The sequence below is a fragment of the Miscanthus floridulus genome, chromosome 11, assembly GCF_019320115.1.
Source record: "Miscanthus floridulus cultivar M001 chromosome 11, ASM1932011v1, whole genome shotgun sequence".
Lineage (NCBI taxonomy): Eukaryota > Viridiplantae > Streptophyta > Magnoliopsida > Poales > Poaceae > Miscanthus > Miscanthus floridulus.
The window spans coordinates 93021062-93037609 of record NC_089590.1 but is presented as its reverse complement, the minus strand read 5'-3'; the positions used below and the strand labels follow the sequence as shown (position 1 = coordinate 93037609).

The 16548-nt window shown below is 46.6% G+C and overlaps 2 protein-coding genes across 3 annotated transcripts; one reads left to right on the top strand and one right to left on the bottom strand.

The window, feature by feature from the left end:
- Window positions 1–8562: 8562 nt before the first annotated feature.
- LOC136492636 (probable protein phosphatase 2C 45) lies at window positions 8563–12949 on the top strand. 2 transcript variants are annotated; one of them, XM_066488624.1, is made up of 8 exons: window positions 8563–8797; window positions 10617–10740; window positions 10848–10946; window positions 11040–11195; window positions 11748–11834; window positions 11910–12001; window positions 12320–12394; window positions 12490–12949. In XM_066488624.1, exons 2-8 carry the CDS (start codon window positions 10668–10670, stop codon window positions 12637–12639), a joined length of 732 nt encoding a protein of 243 aa, XP_066344721.1. In that variant the 5' UTR covers window positions 8563–8797; window positions 10617–10667; the 3' UTR covers window positions 12640–12949. The 2 variants fall into 2 exon arrangements, with proteins under 2 accessions (XP_066344721.1, XP_066344720.1); XM_066488623.1 differs by having other exon boundaries at window positions 8582–8797; window positions 10613–10740.
- A 128-nt stretch (window positions 12950–13077) lies between these two features.
- On the bottom strand, window positions 13078–13575 carry LOC136492459 (BTB/POZ and MATH domain-containing protein 4-like). Its single transcript, XM_066488467.1, has one exon. It carries the CDS (start codon window positions 13573–13575, stop codon window positions 13078–13080), a length of 498 nt encoding a protein of 165 aa, XP_066344564.1.
- Window positions 13576–16548: the final 2973 nt, after the last annotated feature.

Genomic DNA, 16548 nt, shown 5'->3' with positions numbered 1-16548 from the left:
TACCCCCTGCCGAGGCCTTCCCTGGAGAGCCTCGGGCGAGACGGAGACGGCGCCCCCTGCCGAGGCCTACCCTGGGGAGCCTCGCGCGAGGCGGAGTTTGTTCCAGGATGCCGAGACCTCCTGCTCGAGGCTCGAGGTGAGGTGGAGGAGGGCCCAGTGGGCTCGGTCGTGGCAGGTGAGGGGCCCACGGCTTACCTTCTACCTTTATTTTTTAGATGGGATTTCTGCGACTCGTTTGATGTTTGCTTGGGGTACCCCGTTCTAAGGTACCCGACAGGTACGTAAGGCTTCCCGGTGAATCTGAGTACTAGTAAGTCCTTAGGGATGACCAAGCCAAAATGTCTTCATCAGGGTTTCCATTTACCGTGCCACCACAGCACCTCCACCCCGGGCTCCTCCCATCAAAGGTTCACACCTAGGGCCACCTCATATACCATTTACCCACCATAGGTATCCGTTCCAGGGGTGCCCAGGTAGCACCCCATGGCAAGACTTGCCCCGGGCTCGTCGTATACTCTAACTTGGTTGATACAACCCTCACCCTCCACACACCCAAGTCACACACACAGCACTCTCCTTATAGTCCAGATAACACCAGTTTCCACCACGCATCTATGTAGTGCAAGCGTAGTAGAAGTAATAAGTAATGAAACATAGCAGCAAGCGTGTGACTAACCTAATAGCTAGGTGAGCAGGAGTAAGGTTGCGTCAAGGTAAAGGCTATCAAGTAAGCATACTACCATGCAAGTCCTATCATAGTGTGAATATAACAGTAAGGTAAAGTAATGGCAGTTCTATATTAGCCATGCGTAATAGGTGCTACGAGGTTGGGTGGGATGTGGCATCTTTAGTGTAGTCGCCTCCGTACTCCTCACGGTACTCACGATCCTCGTCCGTCCGATTCTCCTCCGAGTCTGCAAACGATCGCATTATAGTCGCGTTAGCGACGTCTATAGAATAGCACAAAGAAGCAATGAAAATTCAAAAGAGCCAAATGCACTCAAACATGGGTTCATTGTGTAGAGCTTGATTTTAGATGAATTTTGGTCCTGGTTACGTATTTTTCTGAGGTCATATGAATTAGTTATGAATTTCCGAAGATTAAATCCATTTCCGAAAATAGAAAAGGCTAAATTAATCATGTGCTGACACGTGTCACGCTGTGACTGGTCCACGTGGCATACTGATGTTAGCATGACGTCAGCATCTCGGTTCCGAGCTGACAGGTGGGGTCCAGCTGACGTCAGCAACGTCATCAGTTCCGACAGGTGGGTCCAGGGACTCTCGGGTCACTGACATGTGGGTCCAGTCAAAGTCAACATCAGTCCTCGGGCGGGTCAACGGTCAACGGTCAATGGTCAGGGTCACTGACGTGTGGGGCCTAGGCTGCTGACGTCAGCAGCTGATGTTATCGTGACGTCAGCATGATGTCACCCCGACTGTATTGGCTTCTGACGTGTGGGTCTCGTGTGACGTCAGCATGATGTCAGCATCTGGCGTGTGGGCCCAGAGTGTCTGTGCCACTGGCTTGTGGGGCCAGGTCAATGGTCAATGTTGACCGGTCAACGGTCAACTCGGACTGGGTCTCAAGCGGGCTCTGGCGGGCTCGGGATGGGCCGGGCTGACCCGGACACGTGGCATGCTGTGGTGCTGCCACGTCGTTGCCGTGGGCCTCCACTGGACTGTGGTCTACGGCTCGCGGTCCACGGTGGACGCAGGAGTGCTGGTCCATGGACCGCAGGCAGGTCTACGGTGGACCACGTCCACCCTTCTCTTCTCTCTCTGTGGTCCACGTACACCGGGTGCAGGCGCGTGCGGCCGGCGAGGGAATCCCCTGCTTCCTTTCCCCGACGTGCTCCCGCCGGCGGCGAGCACCCGGTGAGCCTTGACAGCGGCGCTGGTGTGCAATTGATGCGGGTGAAAGCTCCGCCGAGCCTCGGCGTCTTCGTTGGTGGGGTTAACACGGCATGCGGGGTCCCATGGTGTGCCGGCCACGGCGGCGGTCTTCCGGGCACGACGGCGGCGGCGGTGTGGGGGCTACGGCCTCGGAGAGGCATCTCGGTGGAGTGTGTAAGCTCCTACGGATCCGTGGGGACGCGGCGAGGGCGTCTAGGGCTCAAGGCGGGGCTTCGGGTTCCCATGTGGCCGGTAGGGGCTCCCCGGCGGCCACGGCGGCATGGTGACGACGGCGAGGCACGCGGGTGCACCACGGGGCTCCGGTGGGGTGGTCACAGCGTGGTCGCGGGTGTGCGCGTGGGTGCGTGTGTACCCAGAGGCCAGAGACGGCCCTGGCCTACGCGCTCCCGGTGTGGTGCGCCATGGCCGACACGGTGAGGTCCGGTGGCGAGCAGGGGAATGACTGGGGGCTCACCGTTGGTGTCGTGGAAGATTGGATGGTGACACAGTGGTGAGTTGCGGCCGTGTAGCTCCGGAAGCCGTGCAGCGCTACCGTAGGCAATCGTGGCGTCGGCTCTGCTCCGGTGGCTTCGGAGGTGCTCCGATGGCACCTCCTTCTTCCCCCTCCCTCTCCCTTCCTTCTTCCTCGCCCTTCTCTGGCTCGGGTGTGCACGGGATGGCCACAAAGTGGCAGCGGGGCGTTGAGAGCTCAGGGCACCAGGGCCGGGGCTTTATAGCCGATCGGGGAACGGCGGAGCCCGGTGATCGGCGGATGGGATCAAGGGCGATCGGAGGCGCGTGCTTGCATCCAACGGCTGCGAGTGGTTGCGTGGGCACGGCGCCAAGGAGACAGGGCCATGTCCCGGGCGTGACCCCCTGGCCCGCTCCTGCCAGCGCTGTCGGGGCTTGGTCGGAGGCGTGAGCGGCGTGGGGGTGGGGGAGGAAGACGACATTGTGGAGTGTGGACGGGGGTGGCTGACGTGCGGGGCCCGTGTGGCAGCGGCTGCAGGCGAGGTGAGAGCGGCGTGTGGGCTGGCTACGTGGGCCACGAGCGCTAGCAGGCCAGCGAGGCCGGGAGGGCGAGCTGGGCCAGCCATTGGGAGCGCGCGGGGTCTGAGGGCGAGCTGGGCCAACTCGGTTGCTCGGGCTGGCTGGGCCGCGAAGCCAAGCAAGCCTGGCTGCTGTGAGGCTTCTTCTTCTTTTCTTTTTCCTTTTTCTGTTTTCTTTTTCTTCTTCCTTGATTTGAATTCAAATTTGGTTTGAAATTTGGATTCCAAATTGGTGCACCTTTTAGATATGATGCCCATATCATTTTTATATATATTAGGAATTTATTTAGCTATTTTGCATAACAAAAATAGGTGTAGTTTTGTTATACACAAATGGAAATAGTTTTCTTTTTAAACATTTATCCTTTGGTTTGAATCATAATTACTTCATGGTGTGTTTCTTTAAAGGAGTTGTTAGACATTACATAAAACAAATGAAAAATCCAAATCACCACGTGAGTTAACAATGTATGCTATGCTTCATTTGTCAGTATTTAAATAAACATGATTAATAATGGCATGCCATGCTTGTGTGATGATTTTGGTTGGGATTAGACCTAATGCATCTCTTAGGTTGTGTTTCTATACATGACACTCATCAACACATAGGAATTTTTAAGAAAAATTTTGTAGTTGGTATTTTTAGTGTATGGATTTTTGGGTTGTTACATCCCCCACCGATGACCTTCGCTCGTGGTGCGGCTTCCTCCCTCGTGCAGTGCGGCTCTGGATCTGGGTGGACGCCGCCTATCCCTCCGCCTACCGCCATAGGCGAGGCGGCACCCCTCCGCCCAGCGCGTAAGCGAGCCTAGACGAGCGCCTAGTAGCGCCTTTTTGAATCATGGTTACACAAGTGCTGCACCGTCAGCATGGTAGAATATAGAAACGCACGTACGGGTCGGGCTCGCCACGGACTCCTCGTATGCCCTTTACGCAAGGAGTTCCTCTACTACCTCTATATGTACGGGGAGACACGGTGGAACACGTTTTTCGTGCCATATATCTGGCGTTATCTCTCTCTCTCTCTCGTCCAAGCCCTTCGACTTCCATGGCCGTTCCTGGCGCATCAAGGTATGCCCGGCGGGCCTCAGCCCCGACACGGGCGACTTCGTCGCCGTCTTCGTCAAGTGCCGCACGGAGGCGTTCTGCCGCTTCGAGCTCACGGTAGCGATCTTGGACGCGACCGGCCGGGACACCGTCTTCGACGACGCCACCGCCAGGAGCACGCTGGCGGTGCGCGAACACGAGCACAGCAAGGGCTACGTTGAGTTCGCCAGAAGGCGGGAGATGGAGGCGTCGTCGTGCCTTCACACGGACAGCCTCATGGTCCGTGCACACTGCGCGTCGACGCCATGGTGGTGTCAGAGCCGTCTGCGTTCCCGTGGAGACTCACGGCCCGCAACCGCAAGGCTGGCAGCGGCGGCGGCGGCGTCGCCACGGACGTCCCTACGACGTCGTCCGTTTCCGAAAGCTCCGCGCCATACATGGACGTGGGAGCTTCCAGCTCCACTTCCACCCGCGCGCCGGAGATCGTGTCCGGGTCCCACACACTCACCATCGCGAGTTTCTCGGCGAAGAAGGCGTCGCTGCAGTGCGGCGAGTGCGTGCGCTCCGCCCAGTTCCGCGTCGGCGAGAGCAACTGGTACATCAAGGTGTACCCCAACGGGCACGACGACGGCAGCAGGGACAGCGTGTCCTGCTTTCTGGCCCGCGGGAAGTCCGGCGAGCCGGAGACGACGGCCGAATTCACGTTCGAGCTACTCAACTTCGCGGACGCTGCAGGGAACAAGTCCGCCAAGGCGAGGGTGACGTTCGCCAACGACGCGGGCAACTCCGAGCACCTCGGCCTCCAGCGCGCGGCTGCGGGCCTCCAGCGCGCGGCTGCGGACCTCCAGCAGATGAGCAGCGACGACCGCCTGGTCGTCCGGTGCAGGCTCGGCGTGTTCAGAGGGAAGCCGCCGAGCCCGCTCCTCGCGGAGCAGCCGACGATCACCGTCCCGCCGGACGACCTCCCCGCGGCCTTCCTCTGGCTCCTCAACAGCAAGGAGTGCTCGGACATCACGGACGAGGTCGGCGGCACCCCCTTCCGCGCGCACTCGTGCGTGCTCGCGGCGCGCTCGCGGGTGTTCCGGCAGCAGGTGCGGGAGCTCAACGACAGGCAGGACAACCTCTGGCGGTACATACAGAACGAGGACGAGGAGATGACGGCCAACGCGTTCGAGGCGCTGCTGCACGTCGTGTACACGGACCAGCTGCCGGACATGACCTACCTGGAGCCGACGGACGAGACGGTGGGGGCCATGCTCTTCGCCGCGGAGAGGTACGACGTGGAGAGGCTCAAGCTCAGGTGCGAGGAGTGGCTCTGCACGTTGGTGACGCCGTTCACAGTGGCGGACATCCTGTCCATGGCGGTCAGGTACGACTGCCAGCTGCTGCAGGACGCCTGCGTCCGATATGCCGCGCCGGAGTATATTTGGGAACGTGTCAAGGAAAGTAGGAAACCGAAGGATTCGTACGGCTGAGGGCGTCGTGTCCCCATATAGTTCGAGAAATCGAGAGCAAACGGAGACAATATTAGTTAGTATGGATTTAATAATGTGATATATATACTTTTGTAACGTCGTCTGGTTACAGGTGACAATCAAATCAATTAGATTTTGTTTATTTCATTTAGGAGTAACTACTCCATCCGTTCAAAAAACGAATACAATTCTCAGTTCTTCGAAAATCAAAATTTCAAACATATAATCTATAAATTAATATAAACATTTATGATATCAAATAAGTAACAATCAATTAATTCCAAAACACATTTTTTACAGTAAACATATTTAAAGATATGAATATGAATATTTTTTCTCTAATATGGTAAACTTAAAAAACTGTCTTATCCTAAATCTAGAATTGTATTCCTTTTGGAGTGAGAAGTGTATTGTATTTCTTGTTATATGGTGTGATGGGGTAATGCTTACAGAGGGCGTATATGTGTGCCTTTAGAGGGCTGAGTATGCGTGTATGTACTTTGACTCAATGCAAGTACTCTTTTCTTCACCTTAGTCCATCAGCGCGCGAGCCCTTGCTTGTCCTTGACCCTCGCTTGGTTCTTCGAAACCATTTTCTCGCTATCATTACCGTATTGAGTCATCCTCAAGTTACATCATATCTTAAGATCAACACTAAGCATTCATTGAAAATCTTAGCATCGATGCCTTGATTTTCTCATGAGCACTTTTGATAGCAAAAGCATTCAAATATGTGTAGAACCCAACTACACAAGTATATACCTTTTCCCACCTGTAGCACCCTTCAAATGTCCCGTAAATGGGGTATAAATAGCCCTAGTGTGAAGAACTAGGCATATTATACACATATACAAGTGCAGAAACAGAGATCACCAGATAATTCGGTGTTATTTTTTACCCACACATTTGATTCGCTACCGTACTATTCAAGTGCATACTTTTCTTTTTTTAATCTCCTTACACAAGTTTTTGTTGCACCTTACTCAAACTACAATGGATGATCAATCAAACTACAATTCTACATTGGATGATCAATGTACGTGTTGAGATGGCTAACGTACTTTTTTAATTACTTTAATTTTTGCATGATGACATTACATTGGATGATCAATCAAACTACAATTCTAAATTGTGGCTATTGTGTCTCTAATTTTCAATGTGCGTGTTGAGATGCGTATGTGAGGTAAAATTTGTAGTGCAAATTACATCTTAGGAGCAAATATGTAGACCATTCAAAAATACAAATTACATCTTAGGTGCAAATATGCAGACCATTAAAAAAATATAGTCTGACTGTTAAAAAAACTAAAACTTGGTACATCTATAGTGCATACATATATACTCACATGCAAAGTTGAGATGCAAATTTAAACTAAGAAAATAATACAAAACAATAAAATTCATGTACATGTGCACTACAAAGACAAAATTTGTGGATTGTCATGTAGTGCAAATGTATATAAAATTTGTTATTTTTGTATTTTTTTTTCTAATTTGAATTTGCATCTCAACTTTAATATGCGAGTACATATATGGATGCACCTTGCATATAGTACCAAGTTTTATTTTTTTATGACTGAAAGATATATTTTTAAAATGACTTACATATTTGGAAAAAGGTAGTCCCTCCGTAAAAAAACGCAATCCTACAATTCAAATTTTGTTCAAAAAAATAAAATTCTACAAGCCTGGTGCTATCTCCTTCACACATTCCTACTTTCTAGAATATTACTGCACAGGTCAGTCAACTACTTCCCTCTATCCCTTCCTACCAGCTTTAGGACAGATTAGCCAACAAGAGAAAAGACTATGCTGCCCCTCGTCAAGTTGCTGGACCTTAATAGCTTTTCATCTACCGAGATTCTTAATTGAGCTGTGTTCAATTAGAGTATTAAATGTTGGTGACTCTTCGTTAGTCTAGCACCCAAATCTGCGCTTGGGAATTGGAGAATTTGTGGAGGCAAGACGTGAAAAGAGGGGGACGGGGGGCTGTGACTAAACGTGACTAAGACTTCGAGGAGAGATAGATGTGACCATCAGCTCTAAAAATTGATTTTTTTTAGACAATTTTTTTTCTAGATATTAATTTTTTTTATGGACAGAGAGGGTATATACAAACATATTTTGGTAATTTCGCTAGCTGTCTTGATGTCCGCGCTTAGTCCTACAAGTGTGTTTTTTTTATCGAGGGAATAGTAGATTGTACTATTGCATATTTTCCATACAGTGAGGTGGGACACCAAAAACCAAAAATTTTCAAGATTCCCTGTCGCATCAAATCTTGCGGCACATGTATGGAGCATTAAATGTAGGTAAAAAGAATAACTAATTGCACAGTTTGCCTGTAATTGGCGAGACGAATCTTTTAAGCCTAAATAGTCCATAATTGGACAATTTTTACCAAATACAAACGAAAGTGCTACAGTAGCGAAAAGCCAAAATTTTTCGGAAGCTGCGCGAGCGCGACGCCCAAAGTTCCCTGGACGACGGCGATACGGGACAGGGCGGAAGCCGCGGAGCCGAATCCAGCTACGACACGTGGAGATCCATCCGTCCTCGTCCTCGATGTCCTCGAAGGATCATGCTGCAGACAGAGAAGGCCCACGGCGGGGGCCGAAAGCGGAAGCCGCGAAAAGCCCTGTTCGCTTGTGTTTAGTTCGTGAAATTGCGAGAATTTGGTTAAGGAAGTACTTTTGTTTTTATTTGGTAATTAATATTTAATTATGAACTAATTAGGTTCAAAATGTTTATCTCGCGATTTCTAACCAAACTGTGTAATTAATTTTTTTTCGTCTACATTTAATGCTCCATGTACGTATCGTAAGATTCGATATGATAACTACTGTAGCATTTTTAAAGAATTTGGCTGAACACTAAACATGACCTTAGGTTATACCATTTTAAAAAATAATAGTATTTTTCTCTCACCCGATCAGCTTTTGCGTCAGCCGTTTTTTCAAACCCCGAACAGGTCAACACGTTAGCTCACGTGAAAAGAGCACCTCGGTCGGGTTCGCTTTCGCAGCTCGCACGGCAAGAAGCAGAAACTCCGCAAACTTCGAGGGGCCAAAGCGCAAAAACGCAGAACGGCAGAAGTTTTCTCCGCTGTCTAGAAATGTGCCGAACTCCGCAAACTTCCGGCTTCCGGTTCCGGCCCCGCTCCTCCCAAATTCCCCAAAACCTGACGCGCTGGAGGGCCGATCCGCGGCTCCCCGCTGCCTGATCCGAGCCGGCTCCTCGCCCCGTCGTGGATCCAAGCGGGATGGGGTACTTGAGCTCCGTGATCGGCCACCCCACCGATGGATCCTCCGTCAGTGGCGGCGGCCTCAGGTGGTGAAACGATTCTTGTCGTCCGCTTCAACGGCTTTTGTTTTGTGTTTTTGCTTGGTTTGTGGTTCTCCCTGCTCGAATTGTGCTGTGGGCGCTTCGATTTGTGAAGTCCTTTTGTGGTCCTGTACTCGTCCGTCTCAGCTTTGGTCGTGATTAGTTTCGGAAATGTGATGGTTCGCGTCCTTGACCGTGGCCCTGATGCGTGTTAGTTTGAGATACGTTGCTTCATGCATCACATGGATTAAGCTTTGTTGTGAGCAGCCAGGTGTTTATGTGTTTTAGCTCGGAACTGAACTGATCCTGTTAAAATGCTATGGCCTTAGCCCTTAGCTTTGTTTCTTACCTAAAAAGGTGATTCTGGTTGTAGTTTTGTCTATTGATTCAGTAGGACATCTGAAATACACTTTTATGAGGAACCGACGTTTACGGTTTACAAGGCCAAAGTATAAATCAGTGCTACAAACTGGGATTGTACCCACAAAAAACCAGGTTAAGTTCATCTTAGGAGGAATGTGGTACTGTAGACATAAGTTTGTCATTTCAAATGTGGATTTTATGATAGCATAAGAAAGAGAATATTTAAGCATTCATATGTTCCATCAGTTCAGATCAGCCAAGTTAATGGATAATATAGTTAACACGCTCTGCTGGCTGGTTGCGAGAAAATCTCGTTCTATGAATTTGGCCCTTGTGTCACCCGACCTATGAACTTGTGCCAGCTTGCAAGAGTTTAGTAATTTAAGGCATTAGCTCATTTCTGCTGTAGCTCTACATGGCAAGAATTCATCCAGTTATAGCTTTTCAAAATACGCTAACTGTAGTTTTTTTCCACACCGGTAAAACCGAATTTCATTACCATGGCAACGAAATTACAAGGCGATCCAGTTTTGATAACCACGAGTTCAAACTATCACCAGAAAGACAGATCCATGCATACGGACACAGAGGGAACTTATGCATGGACGCAACCTACCAGTACTTCCCAGAACTAAGAGACGGAGCGCCAACAAAACAGACCCAACAAGTTTAAACGGGTTCCATACAAGGCTGGCCTCTGGCCCAGAACGGCGCACAAACTACAGCTTAACATAAAACCGGCTCCATCAACCAGCAAAAGGGATCAGCTGACGATCGTCATTGGTCTGAGATTGCACATCTTGCTTGTGGAATGAGAGGGCCGCCGTCTTTACTGCTTCCGCTCCCTGCACCACCTGCTGCTTCAAGCCGTCATTTAGCATACCTGCCCAGTATATAAGAAAAGAGCATATCATGCAAACAATCTCTTTTTGTCGAAACACACTGAATTTCTGGTCCGCCAAGTTGCCCAGCAGACCGCAGCCAGACCCACAGCATGCATCTGAGAGCCCTGAGGCAGGATATTATGAATCCAAACCCAATAAAGGGCGTATCCAGTGCAGAGAGCTCCCGCTCTGTGCGGGGTCTGGGGAAGGGTGTCAGTGGCAAGCATGAATCCAAACCCAATATTGATCCATATTCACAGGTCTACAATCAGTTCCTAAAGAGTAAGCCAGCAGGCTCCAAATGTATTTAGCAGTTGAGTATTCAAAGAACAAATGATTTCTAGTTTCCTTCTCAGCACAGAAAGCACAGTCACTGTTACCTTTCCATTTTCTTTTGCGCTAACTGTAGTTATTAGAGTGGCGGCACAAGTTTTACTCTGGGATCGCCAGGGTGTTGTTATAGTAGGTTGGCTTATTAGAGCATTGTCTTTGGCCAAATATCAAATCGGTGGACAATCATTTTGTACTTGTGTTACCCTATTTGCTCAGTTTCTCACATTTATTTTTCTGCCAGCCAGAATGGTAAATTTAGCTATGGCTATGCAAGCTTCCCTGGTAAAAGGGCATCAATGGAAGACTTCTATGAGACAAAAATTGACTGTGTTGATGGTCAGATAATTGGTCTTTTTGGAGTTTTTGACGGTATGGATTTCTCTCGATTCAGCATGATTTAGTTTAGATAATTTGAGCGTAATTTTCTTCTGTAGCCAGTTCTTTCTGATCCAATTGCCCATGGTTTATTTGTGTAGGTCATGGTGGTGCTAAAGTAGCAGAGTATGTTAAAGAAAACCTGTTCAACAATCTTGTTGGTCATCCAAAGTTCATCAGTGATACTAAAGTCGCTATAGGTATTCTTTTGTTCCCTTTTCCACTAACATCAGTTGCTAAATTATGTGAATGCAATCATGAGAGCTTGAGCTTGCATGTTTGTATTACTGCAGATGATGCTTATAAAAGCACCGACAGTGAATTCTTAGAATCTGACAGTAGTCAAAATCAATGTGGGTCGACTGCATCAACGGCTGTACTTGTTGGTGATCGTCTCTTTGTCGCAAATGTCGGTGACTCTAGGGTTATCATATGCAGGGAAGGAAATGGTAATGAAGGCTTCACTGTGTCTGTTCTTTAAACCCCCTTGTTACTTTTATGTAATAGTTACCCGAGACAATTTGCTTTCATCTAAAACTTCTTTAGTGAAAATAGAACATAGAAACAAGGACAATCTCCAGTGGCTTTCCATCAATTTACTACAAGTATAGTAGTGCATATTATAGTTTAAGTTTTACGATGCTCTTGATATTGGCTATTAGTAACTGGCCTTGTTAAGACTCGTCATGATTATGGGAAAAGGATGATGGTAGAATGTATACCCTTCGCTTTATTCACGGCTTAATGCATGCTTGTAGAATTTATGTGATGCAACAATATGATTTTGGAGACAATTCGTAAAGTCTAAATTTTAGCCTTGTTTGTCTTATCTTGCTAAAATACATGCTTTCTTCTAAATTTTGAGATATTGCTAAGGTCTGAATTTCGACCTTGTTTGCCTTGTCCTGCTAAGCTAGGAGTTGAGTCTACGATTGAGATTTCAGCATTGGCAATACCATTTAATGACTTCCTAACTTGATGTGTTCTGCTTGTTTTTGCAGCTATTGCTGTTTCAAAAGATCACAAGCCTGATCAAACTGATGAGCGGCAGCGTATTGAAGATGCTGGAGGTTTTGTGATGTGGGCAGGTATGTCAGTCACTGCATTTTCTTGAAGTTGATGGAATATGATTCTTCTCCTAATGTCAGTGCCTTGTTCTATAGGAACATGGCGTGTTGGTGGTGTACTTGCTGTTTCTCGTGCTTTTGGTGACAAACTCTTAAAGCAATACGTAGTTGTGGATCCGGAGATCCGAGTACGTAATCTTGGACATTACGATATGTATCTTTTTACTTCCCTTCCAAAATGCTCATTGCTTTGTTCAGGAGTTTCCTAGTAGTATTAATGATCTTACTGGGATGGTTTATTGTTTGCACACATCTAGTTGTCAGTGTGCCATCTTGGTGTTTGGTGATAAATGTTAGCTTGAATGCTTTCCATCAATTTTGTCTTCTGAGGTCACAGAAACCTTCAGTAGAAGTCATGATATATACCAAGGAAGTCTTGTTTTCATTTAACTGAATTCATTTGAATATTCCATGAATGTGTTTTCTAATGCATCGTTGGGTCATAGGAGGAAGTTGTCGATGACACACTTGAGTTTCTCATCCTTGCAAGTGATGGGCTGTGGGATGTGGTCTCTAACGAGGTAATTTTAGGAAATGCAGAGCTTCAGAATATTTTGACAGTCTCTTGACGCATTCCTTTGCTCAGTACCACCTGTTTACATTGTTTGCCATGCAGGAAGCTGTCGCGATGACCAGATCCATTCAGGACCCAGAAGAGGCTGCAAAGAAGCTCTTGCAAGAGGCCTACAAGAGGGAGAGCAGTGACAACATAACTTGTGTCGTTGTGCGCTTCTTGCGCGGGCAAGGTAGTAGTGGATACGTTTAAAGCATAGCAGTAAAATTACTGTACGCAGTGGTGTGCTCTATGATATACATGCATCGATTGATTTTCCAAGGTTAAATGGAGAAACGTAAGGTAGGATACGTGTATCATGGTGATGGGTTGAACTGGGAAATGTGTGTACCCTATACATATGTTAGGTTAGACAATAAATTTGCTGGCCGTCGTTCACCGTAGTTTGATTGCGGTTGATGTTTGGGTCTGAAGATAGTGTTGTATTTGTTGTGGAAGGAACACGATAATTGTCCCTTGGTTTAAAATGTATCCGTCAGTATACTACTTTCCCTTTGCCTGATTCTCATTGAATTTCATGTTAAATTACAGAGCAAGATGAAATACAGATGCGAGTCTGTTTTCATTTTATTTTATTTATCTTGCTGATGGTTCACCTGCGCTCGTAGAAGCAGAGCAGCAATGATTTCCTCAGTCGACATCGGACATGGTGCCCTCCGAACGGCCGACGTCCACCACAAGTCGGTCGAAATCGTGCTGCAGCTCCGAGGCCGCCACAGGCAGCGGCGGCGGACCGGGCCCCTTGACGGCGCCGATGACACACTTGATGGTGAAGCAGTCGTCACGCTGGTACGGAGATTCCTCGAACGTCTGGTGCTCCATGAAACGGCCGATGCCCCTGGACTCGCCGCCCGCCGAATGCCCGAACGAGGCGATCTTGGGGGCCTTGGAGGCCTCCGGGGCCGACGCGACGCCGGTGCCGCCGACGCGCCTGATGCAGACGGAGATGTGCCCCCTCGAGTCCTGTTCGTCGCCGTCCGGGTAGAACACGACGGACCAGCGGTGACCGGCCGCGTCGAACTCCGGCGACTGGATGGCGCTGCCCACGCCGATGCCCCTGGTGTGGGTGTAGCCTTTCACCGTGAACAGGTGCGAGCACACCGAGACCTCGCTCGCCGACGTCGTCATCGATGGATGGTGCTTCGGAGGGGCGTGAAAGGTTGCGGGCCTGTTTGGTCCTAAACAAGTCACTTACTTATAAGTTTAAAAGTGAAATAAGTGACTTATTTTACCGAACACCATCAACTTATAAGTCATCTTTTTTCGCGTGGGACCCACACCTTTAATAAGCTTATAAGTCATCTACAACCAAACATATATGACTTATAAGTTACTAGTGTTTAGTCACCTGACTTAATAAGTTACCTGACTTATGGAAACCAAACAGACCCTAATTTATAACAGAACGAGATAGACACAGGCGGCTGGACGGCTGGTCATAGTCAACCAGAAGAATTATATTATATCCCCTAAAAAAAGAAGAATTATATTATAATATTGTTAGGAACTTCCAAGAAGTTGCCTTGCATTTGAGCTCAATCGAGAGACACACACACAAAAAAAAAAAAAAAAAAAAAAAAAGCGGGCACCGGCCAAACAGCAAAACACGGTGAGGTGTAGCGCGAGGCCGAGCCTTCATCGGTCTATGACATCGAGCCTTCATCCGTCGTCTGTTCTTTGGCTTTTTTAAAGATTTTATCGCATCTAAAAAGCAACACATCGGGTTGATATACGGCTTTGGAATGAAACTCACAGCCTCTGCCTAAATGACAGTACGCAACTAAAGAAATAAAAAATATAAGCATAGACATTCAATCCTAACACTAAATCGTCATCCGCATGTCTAGGTAACGATATTCTTCGCCACTTACTCCATTTGTCGCGATGCTGCCACAACTGTATCATAGAACTCTAACATCTAAAAGATAGCCCACGAATGGAGCCTATGAGAGATTACATAGATAACCTGCAAAGGAGAATATTTTTTTTCTTTTAAAAACCAAAAACATTCCTGTGCAACTAAATAGACCAACATGTCTGTTTGGATCTCATGAATTAAAATCAATATCTAGAAAGTGCTTTTCATTTTATTATTACATTACTTTGTAATTTTTCTCAATTTCAGGGAATCAAACGGGAATGGAAATCATGCAATCATGCTAAGGCTGTAGCGAAAAAAAAGATATTTCATGTATATTTGCGTACGCCTTCCATCGGAATGTGCTTGGTGATAAATAATTGATGGAGTCCAGGCTGCGTCCTATATACTACCAAGTACCTTCTACGTGCCAAATTATAAGTTATTTTAACTTTCTTTGAGAGTTATTCACAAAAAAAAGACTTTCTTTGAGAGTCGAAGCATTTTAAGTTTAATCAAAATTATAAAAAGAATCGCAGAGATTTATAACATCAAATTGGTGTACTATGAAAATATAATTAGTGAAGAATCTAATGATACTTATTTGGTATGATGAATGTTATTATTCTATTATGTAAAGTTGGTTAAATTTAAGATTCTTTGACTCTGCAAGAAAGTTAGATGAGGTAGCAATCTAGCATGACCAAGGTTGTTAGGACCGTTTTTTGTCTAAGCGTATCAGGATCCGAGTTTACAGATTATATATTATATATATATTTTTTGCATTTATTAAGTGCAAATTCTTGGTATTATTTTTGACACACCTTAACTTTAGTAATTTTGCAATCATTTAGAAAATCGTTTGTGTCAATTAATGTATAGTATCGTAGAATCTTAGTATTGTGATATTATGAAATTTTATGTATGATCGTGTGGGATCAACATATTACAGCAATTAAGATACATGGTAGGATTGTTTCGATTGATAGCGGTGCTTATGTTCTTCGCTAGTAATACTTCATTTGCCGCATCGGCGAACCATGGAATCTTCCCAGCAGTATATGTAATTAAATACCACTCTCTTCATTCTGAATTATAAGTCATCCTGACTCATATTTATATAGCTTTTACTTTATATGACATAGTATATATATCTATATACATGGATAAAGCTATGTGTCTAAAAAATGACAGAATAATTTATAATTTAGAACGGAGGAATTACTTCGGAACTTTGTACATATCTACAGTCCTACTGGTATGCTACTGAACTAGTAGAATTTAATTTTCATGTGGTTAACTTCGTGCCGGGTGCTGGTTTTCCAAGTTTACAACCAAAAAAGATCTGTTGGTTCTGACTTGATCGAAAGGGACGCTTAGTTGCCTTAAAAACTAAAAAGTCTGCGTGATCTGAACTGAAGATCGCCAAAACAACTGCACTTCCTCCACTCAAAGGCGAGAGCAGAAAGGAACGCGGACTTGCGAATTGCCAGTTTCAAATCAAAAGAAATTAAAACAGGAGGAGCAACTTTCGATGTCTTAGTGTTCTGGAAAAAGAAATCTTCAACAACTGTTCATCTCCAAGAAATGCGAAAAAGATCTGAGGCAATGCTGATCCAAAGTTCCAAACAGGCTATGGTGAAACTGAAACAGAATCTACACAACACAGCTTTGTATGCAAGAGACTGTTTAAAAAACAATAGAAGGAAGAACGTGCAAAGCCAAGAGGGTGTGTGGTACTTGAGCATGCATGGAGAACTCAGTAAACATACGAATATGATCATCAAGGCACTTGAGATGCCATATTAGGTTCGGCGAGCGAGCCTTCGTTGTTTCCATCACTGTCCTCCAATTAAACCCACACAAAAATGATTGGTAATTAAACTTCAATGGTAAAAAAAAATAGGAAGAAAATAGGCTTGGTAAAAATGGAATCGTAATTCAAGAAACCAGAAGCACGGAGACTTAGGAATTGAGAGCGAGAGGAAGAGCTCTGGGAAGCACAATCAGGAGACACCGGGATAAGTAGACAGAGACAGAAAGAAGGTCTTTCACCGCCCAAGACACAAGTTGAGGGGGGCCTTCGTTCATATATATAGCATTTGCACCAGGAAATGCAAGCTAAGCTACCAAAAGCATTCTTGACGGCCAAGGCGTTGAGCAGAGTAGGTGCAGTGTAGACGTGCTGACTGTACTCCTCCAACTTTGAAAAAATATCAGGCATGGAAAACGGGCCACTACAG

Excerpts from the sequence above, each read along its gene's own strand:
- LOC136492636 (XM_066488623.1), top strand. The coding sequence starts at position 8,730 with ATGGGGTACTTGAGCTCCGTGATCGGCCACCCCACCGATGGATCCTCC. Across the intron at positions 10,947-11,039 it reads TGATACTAAAGTCGCTATAG|ATGATGCTTATAAAAGCACC; the intron begins GTATTCTTTTGT and ends GTATTACTGCAG. Across the intron at positions 12,002-12,319 it reads TTGTGGATCCGGAGATCCGA|GAGGAAGTTGTCGATGACAC; the intron begins GTACGTAATCTT and ends GTTGGGTCATAG.
- LOC136492459 (XM_066488467.1), bottom strand. The coding sequence starts at position 13,575 with ATGACGACGTCGGCGAGCGAGGTCTCGGTGTGCTCGCACCTGTTCACG.